This window comes from Calliphora vicina, chromosome 5 (genome assembly GCF_958450345.1).
Source record: "Calliphora vicina chromosome 5, idCalVici1.1, whole genome shotgun sequence".
Lineage (NCBI taxonomy): Eukaryota > Metazoa > Arthropoda > Insecta > Diptera > Calliphoridae > Calliphora > Calliphora vicina.
The window spans coordinates 90,261,400-90,270,040 of record NC_088784.1 but is presented as its reverse complement, the minus strand read 5'-3'; the positions used below and the strand labels follow the sequence as shown (position 1 = coordinate 90,270,040).

At 28.9% G+C, this 8,641-nt stretch overlaps 1 protein-coding gene across 1 annotated transcript; it reads right to left on the bottom strand.

Moving 5' to 3' along the window:
* Nucleotides 1–605: 605 nt before the first annotated feature.
* On the bottom strand, nucleotides 606–8,390 carry LOC135962435 (protein PFC0760c). The gene is made up of 2 exons (XM_065514362.1): nucleotides 8,078–8,390; nucleotides 606–1,175 (listed from the first exon to the last, which is right to left on the bottom strand). The coding sequence occupies exons 1-2, from the start codon at nucleotides 8,261–8,263 to the stop codon at nucleotides 627–629; spliced, it is 735 nt and encodes a 244-aa protein (XP_065370434.1). The 5' UTR covers nucleotides 8,264–8,390; the 3' UTR covers nucleotides 606–626.
* Between the last annotated feature and the right edge of the window lie 251 nt (nucleotides 8,391–8,641).

Here is an 8,641-nt window from a genome sequence, read left to right as displayed (position 1 = left end):
TTAAATATAAATTATGGAAATTAAATTTGCAATAACTAACACATGTGCTGGAAAATGCCTACAGATGATTGGTCAGTAATGATAGATGTTTTCAGTGGATTTGATGAATGTTAATACGGTCACTGTAGAGCCAATGCATAGAATTATGAAAACTATAAACATTAGTAAATAGTAACACCAGTGCTGTAATGAAAACAGAAGTTTGAAATAAATTAAATTTAAATAAATTGATTTGAATTTTAATTTAGCTTAATAAAATCATTGTTTTTTAACAAAATAATTAGTACAAAAGGAATAATTGAATCCTGTCTATAAGGCCATTAATCCGAGTCATTATGTATATTCAGTAGGCCTCAACCAGGTATTGAAAACTTGACCTAAAACATTTCGCTATAACGACTACAGCTTAGACAGTCATGGTTAAGTATTTTATGATTTTTTGCATCTAAACTGGAAACCTACCTTTACCACTTTTGGATTTAATGAAAATAAATAATAAGATTGTTTTTAGAAAAAGAAAATACATATAAAAATTTATTAAACCAAAATATATAAAAGAAAATTACAGTAAATCAAGCTAAAAACAAACAATTTAAACGTTAAAACGCTTTAAAAATAACAAATAACTAATCAATAATGATGACCTCATTTGCAATAACAGTTTCCCAATCAATTTCAGAATTAACACGATTTAAACTATTACTCTGCCAATCTCTAGACATCAGGCTCTCAGATTGATAAGAAACTTCTTCATCATTATCATCATTTATAACTTCAATATCCTCATCATAATGTTGATAGGAGTCATCCGGCAAATGTTCACTGTTTCGCGAGGGTAAATCATAATCCTCTTGATTGTTAAAATAATAGTAATTATCATCGTCATCATCATCAGTGTCTGTATAATAATTTAACTCTTCTTCATAACTATCATTTCCAAAATCATTGTGTTCATAATCTTCATTATCCTGGCTTAAATCTTCCATACTATACTCAGCTTCTCCACTATAATCGTAGTCAGCCGCCAATGCCATAAATTCTTCCAATATATTAGTTTGCTGGGAAGTTACAGAGTGAGTTGATGTTAGCCCTGAATTATTTTCAATTTCCGTCCTTAAGTTATTATTATTAGTACTTTCAGGGCCCACATTAATTTCAGAATATTTGCGTTTGGTCTTAAAGCCATGAGAAAAAATATTAGTTTAAAGAGACATTTTCTTTTGTTGTATTAGTATTTCATGGTAATTTTACCCAGTAGGAACAAAATGTATTGAAATTGGAGATTATATTTTTTTATATAGCACTTTAAAATAATATTTTTATAATTAATAGCATGGCCCGTTTAGTTGTTTGCTTAAATTTAGTAGGTTTTCAAATTTTCAATGTAAGAGGAGCAACTAAACACACTTAGAGCCTGATTCAGAAATACAACTAAACAAGTAAGAGAGCTATATTCGGCTGTGCCGAATCTTATATACCCTGCACCAAATTATACTTTAAAATAAATTTTTTTAAATATTTTTAGTTAAACAAAATTTAATTTAGTTTTTAATTGTTGTTCAAAATTTTTTTTTTTTAAATTGTTTTTTAACTTTTTTTAAAAAAAGTTTTTTAAAAATTTTTTAAAATTTTTGTTTTTGGAAAAAAAATGTGTGACAAAAAAAATTTTTTGATGAAAAAAAAATTCAGGTTAAAAAATATTTTCCCGATTTTGACCCATTGTAGGTCCAATTTAATATATCCTTATCTACATCGTTGCAATGGACTTTGAAATATCTGTCATTACATATCCATATTGTCTATATTAATGACTTAGTAATCCAGATATAGATAAAAAATAGGTCAAAAATCGAGGTTGTCCCGGTTTTTTGCTCATATCTCCGTTATTTATGGACCGATTTTGCTGATTTTAAATAGAAAACTTCTCGAAAGCATGTCTGACAGAATTATTGAAGATTTGGATCCCGAAGATATCTGGGTTCTTCAGAAAATTGATTTCAACAGACAGACAGACAGACGGACATGGCTTAATCGACTCCGCTATCTATAAGGATCCAGAATATATATACTTTATAGGGTCGGAAATGAAAATTGTAGAAATTACAAACGTAATGACACACTTATATATACCCTTCTCACGAAGGTGAAGGGTATAAAAACAATTTAACATTTTTTCTATGAAAACACACAAAAAAATTATTTGAAAACTTAAGATGGATTCGCCAATGTGTTTCTGAAAAATTTTTTGTTCGGTAAATTTTTTTTACATGTAGTTTGACGTCTCTATTTTTAGAGAGATAAAGCAGAGAAGTAATTTTTTTTAAATTAAACTAAATCAAGCTATCCCCCATTAACACGAAGTCTGGTTATGTTTTAACTAATAGTTATACTGACAGTTTTCATACAAAAATAATTTTAACCGACAGTATAACTATTAGTTAAGGCTTAACCAGACTTCGTGTTAATGGGGGTATGAATGTTTAGCTTGATTTAGTTTAATTTAAATTTTTGTTCTAAAAAAATTTACTTGTGCTGTAAATGATTAATAAAGTTTCTAAAAATTAAGTAAGTTATGTTCGTCTGTCTGTTGAAAACACGGTAGGGCCCAAACGAAAGAAGCTAGCTGGCTAAAGTTTTCCACAAATACTCCCTATTGATAAGGTTTCTTTAGTGTTGAAAATGGTAATATCGGTACATTATTTCACCTAGCTCCTATACAAATGTCTACCCGGTCATTAAATATGTTGATTATGCAGCAATCTTAATAAAATTTTGCACAAATTAGTTCTAAGTACTCTGAAATTATACTGTAAAGTGTGGCGAAAATTAAGCAACATTTGTCCCTAGTACCAGTACAAGGTCCCCCTCAGAAAATTACTTGAACATTCATAATTTTCCTATAATAATTAATATCGTGATGAAATTGAACATAGACAAGTTCTACCAATTTTTGTGAATTAAATCAATAATGAATAAATTCTATTTAAATAAAACCCTTTGAATTAAGCTAACGAATTTACTTTGCTGGAATTGAATTTTTTTAATGAAATGAATTGAATGAAATGCTGAAATTTTTTAATTCTAAATTTAGATTTTTGTGAATTGAGCTTAAATAGAATTAACTAAATAATGCTGTTAACGGATGATTTTTGCTAAATCATCTGATTTTAAACTGATTAGATATTGAGCGTATGACTTAAAACTGCTGGACTTACAATAGATGGCTTTTATTTTGAATGTGGTATCGGTTTTTAATTACTTATATGTCATTTTGAATTGTATATATCTGTAATTTATTCTCACTTTGTAATGGAATAGTATAGTGTAAACAACAACCATAATAGTGTAAACAACAACCATAAACATTAGTTTATGGTTGCGTATAATTAATATTTATCTATCGCATTGACCAATATATCAATCATACGCCGTGTATTTAATCATGGCATTGGGAACAGAATTACACCGTATGAATGTTGAAAAATATACTATATTATTGGGTGTATAACTTAAAACTGCGGGATTTACAATTGATTGGTTTCTTTTGAAAGCCGTTTTTTTGTTTTTAATAACATAAATGTCATTTTGAAGGCTACTTATCTGTCATTATTCTTACTTACAAAGATTTTTATGCTACGAAAAAGTCGAATTTTGTATCAATGAATTGTCATATGAGAGAAGTTTTGTTTTACTTCTTTACCAAAGAATAACAAGAAGGGAAGGCTCTCTCTTTTTCTACAACAACAACCTCTCTCTCTCTTCTTACATACAAGTAGTATATGAATTCAACACATTTGAGAGAGAGATTTATCTTCAAAACTTTTTATTGAAAATTGCGATAAAATTGCAATTCTAACACACACTTTCACAAACACACACACAATTTTTTAATTTTTTTCTACACATTTAAACCATTAAATTAGCCGAAACATGCATATTTTGCACAAACGAAAAATATATATTTTTATTTTTTTTTGACATTCATTTTTTGGGTGTTGAAATTAAAACTGAAAAAACACATTTGTAAAATTTCGTATTGAAAATTAATACAAAATTCAAATCAGGTTTAATTTTTGCAGAAATTATTGAATAAAAAGATGAAAAATCTATTTATAAAACCTTTCCAAATCAAATATAAAATAAATAATTTGAAAATTGTTCGAATTTTTATATTTAATTGTAATAAAATTTTGTTATAATTTTTATGGTCGCTTTTATACAACTATGTGTGTTTGAGGAGTGTGGTGAAAGTGTTTTTTTCACCAATATATATAAACAATATATTACTAATACATTCATACAGTTAGGTTTTTTTTTTTGACAGCGTTTCACTTTTTGTTATTATTCTTTGTTCTTTACATTGATAAAATGTGCCACAGAAGCACACCGATTGCTCACCAAAGTTTATGGTAAATGTGTTCCATCGGTTTCAATGTGCGAAAGATGGTTTGTTTGGTTGAGAAGTGATCAAGAATTGGAGGCATTACATCATGAAGATTGTTGTCAAACTCAACAAGAGCTTGCAAACAAAGTATAACAAGTAGTCCAACTCTTTGACAGCAGTACCTAACTCTATACATGTGTTAGTGAAAAAGTACCTAAGTCTAAATATGTGTTAGTAACAAAAATGTACAAGTGTTGGTGCGTTTTTAATTTTCAACAGAAACACATAGTTCTATAAAAATGTTTAAATTTGAATTTATTTAAATTTTGTTCTATTCTAAATAACAAAAATTGAAACTCTGTTCTATATTTTAAAATCTACCACAAACAAAATAAAATGTCAAAATTAAAAAAAAAAATATTTTTTTAGTTTGTGCGGAATGGATGTTCTTCGGAAAACAAAAAGTGCTAAATGTATTGAACAAAATTATAAAATAATGCGTGTTAGTAAATTTAAGTGCATTAAACTATATTTATTCGACAATTTACAGTTAAAATTTCGAGACCTTTGATGTTTAATTCTCTCATAAGGGTGTTGAATTCACACGGAACCCGTATATGTGAGAGAGTAATATTAAAAAATAGAGAGTCGGACTACTTGGTATACTTTGCTTGCAAATTTCCGAATTGAAGCTGACAGACATTGTAAAACTGACAGACATTCAGACATGCAAAAGTCCGAAATTATGTTTGAACGCTATAAAAGGAAATCATTTGTGCAACGAATCATTACTTGAGATGAAAAATGGATCTATTACGATAACCTGTAAGGGATCGTATGCGAAGCTTGGCAAACCAGAAAAATCGACACAAAAGCCAAATATCCATGTAGCTAAGGTAATTCTCTGTATTTGGTGACAGCAAAAGGGTCCTATATATTATGAGATGCGGAAATCAGACCATCGTAGAGGAACTATACCGAATGCAAATGATTCGTTTGAAGTGAGCTTTGACCGAAAAACGCCCAGGCATGAAATCGTATTATTCCATCATGACAACGTTCGACCACATGTAGCAATACCGGTTAAAGAATATTTAGAATGAAGTAGTTGGGAAGATTTGCCTCACCAGCTTTATAGTCCCCGTTCCCCTACTATTTGTTTCGATCGACGTAGAACGCTCTCTCTGGGATACGCTCCAGTTCAGCTCAGAGTATTCGAAATTGACCTAATGCGTTCTTGGCCTCAAAAGATGAGCAGTTCTTTTGGGTCGGATTCCATATGTTACCAGAAAGATGGGAAAACGTCATAGTTAATATGGCCAGTAATTTGAATAAACTAATATTGTACATATGCTTTAAAATAAAAACTGAAAACTTGAAAAATTCCCGCATTTTTAAGTTATACACCAAATAGCATTCTACTTATGCCCGTAATTTCAACAAATAGATATTTACGGTGTAAAATAACCTGCAGATAAATTTACCTCACAGGTAACTCGACATTAATTTCAAATCAATATCTAAGGGTAAAAATTACCAAATATTTTTAATCCAAAAGTAACTAAGCACTGATAGATATCTACTTGTTGAAATTACGGGCATTAGTTGAGGAAAACTCAAAAGTATCTTTATGACTTAGTTTATTGATAATGAATGAAACTAAATTTGAATTTATGTTGTTCTATAACAACTAGTTTTAGATGGTGCAATTGTTCAATATAATCAAAACTAAAGGATAATAAAGATGTGCTAATTTCTTAATACATTTTTAGCTAATGCTGAGTACAAGATAAAACTGTATTAGTTCTATAAATATTATTAGACACAGGGCACACTTAGAAAGGTGACTGCATCACTACAACAATACAAAAACCACAGGTACTTAGTTTTTGTTAAAAAGTAGGTGAACTGTCAAAGTTGTCTGTTGTTGTTTTTGCTTTTGGGTTTGTTGTATTTTTCGCTACAACAACCACAAGTGAATTGACAATTCAAACTGAATAAAAACAAGTAAGAGAGCTATATTCGGCTGTGCCGAATCTTATATACCCTTCACCAAATTATACTTTAAAATAAATCTTTTTAAATATTTTTAGGTAAACAAAATTTAATTTTGTTTTTAATTGTTTTTCAAATTTTTTTTTAATTTTTTTTTATAATTTTAAAATTTTTTTTTTTGAAAAAAAAAATGTATGACAAAAAAATTTTTTTGATGAAAACAAAATTCGTGTTAAAAAATATTTTTCCCGATTTTGACCCATTGTAGGTCCAACTTACTATAGCCTTATCTACATCGTTGCAATGGACTTTGAAATATCTATCATTAGATATCCATATTGTCTATATTAATGACTTAGTAATCCAGATATAGATCAAAAATAGGTCAAAAATCGAGGTTGTCCCGGTTTTTTGCTCAAATCTCCGTTATTTATGGACCGATTTTGCTGATTTTAAATAGCAAACTTCTCGAAAGCATTTCGGACAGAATTATTGAAGATTTGGATCCCGAAGATATCTGGGGTCTTCAGAAAATTGATTTCAACAGACAGACAGACGGACATGGCTTAATCGACTCCGCTATCTATAAGGATCCAGAATATATATACTTTATAGGGTCGGAAATGAAAAATGTAGAAATTACAAACGGAATGACAAACTTATATATACCCTTCTCACGAAGGTGAAGGGTATAAAAATAATCAGCTGTTTCATCGCAGTCACCTTTCTAAGTGTACCCTGAATTCACAAATGTAGCCAGTACTCGTTCTTGTTTGGAATTGGGATTTGTGTCAGAATTGGTTTTAAAGAAGCTTTGACGTGCTTGTTTTAAATTCTCACCCTCGAAAAAAATTCTAGAGAAGCTTTACGCAGCTAATAAACATTCTTAGGAATAATCTTAGAACTAGTTCTTTCATTAATGATTTATGTTTTTGAACTGTTCATGCTTAGAACATGATCGATTTGTATTGTATCTTTTGTTGATTTATAGAATAGCCTTAGAAGACTTTTATTAACCGAATAAATCCTTTTCTGTCATTAAAATATCTGAATTGGTTGTGATTACATTCGTTCTAGAACAAGGTATTTTAGAAAAAGTTCTGAAAATTTGTTGGGGATGATACATTTTTCTATAATACAACTTAGCTGATTAAATTAAATACAACTACTATAAAACTAACTGGTAATTATAAGATTCAAGCGTTTATGTTGAACTCCTATGGCAATTGTATTGTATCTTAATTTTGTGGACAAATGAATCCCACTATGTATTTTTTTACAGGACAGCAGTAAAATCTGATAAAACAATAATAATACTATTGAAACCAAATATACCTTCAGATCTATTGTGTTCTATATATAAGTGATGAAAGAAAATTTTATAAATCTTGAAATAAATGTCCAAATAAAATAATTATGGATTACAAAAGACGTATTGAAATTAACCTTAACCGACTTATCAAGCTGAATACTGTTATTATTTATAGTCATTACATGTCACAAAAAATAGAGACTATGATGAAAGTCTTTGCAAAATTTTAGCTATTTTAGTTATTACCATAACACATTCTCCCAACAAAATTTAAGACTGAACTGATGTTTGATCTCAACAAACTATATTTATCCCAAATAATACTCCTACTGGGTTAAATTTTCACTAAATGCCACTTCTGAAATCTGCTGTTTTTCAATACTAACCGTTCGCTTTTCCTTCAACACATCTCTGCAGATGGGACATTTATTTGCCCAGGGATATTTCCTGTATGATTTGTAAACATCCAAACAGCCAAAGCAGAAAGAATGGCCACAATGTATACGCACTGGGGAACGTTTTTGATCCAAACATAAAACACATCTTTCGGCAGAGTTATTGCAATCGGTCATTCTTAATTATTGTTTTTTTTTTGTTGTTAATTTTTATTTTTTTTAATTATATTGTTTCTTTGTATTTATGTATATTAATTAATGTACAAATGTCCTTTTATTTCTTCTCTTTTATTTTGAAGGCACAAATTGATAAATATGAAATAAACAAGTTGTGGGAAAAATATAACAAATAAACTGAAGGAAAAGTCATGAATTATATTTGTAGGAAATATGTATGTATGCATACACTGACATTTGTTTCGAATATGATTCGGAGTAATTAGTTTTGGAATACAAAAGGAGCCAAAATTGTACAAATAACCCAATAAATATTTTTAGTTCTATGTTATATTAAAATTATCATTTAGTGTAAAGTTTAATATCAAAGACAATTTG

Coding starts and splice junctions, on each gene's coding strand:
- LOC135962435 (XM_065514362.1), bottom strand. CDS start 8,263: ATGACCGATTGCAATAACTCTGCCGAAAGATGTGTTTTATGTTTGGAT. Junction 1,176..8,077: donor TGTTGAAGGAAAAGCGAACG/GTTAGTATTGAA, acceptor CATGGCTTTAAG/ACCAAACGCAAATATTCTGA.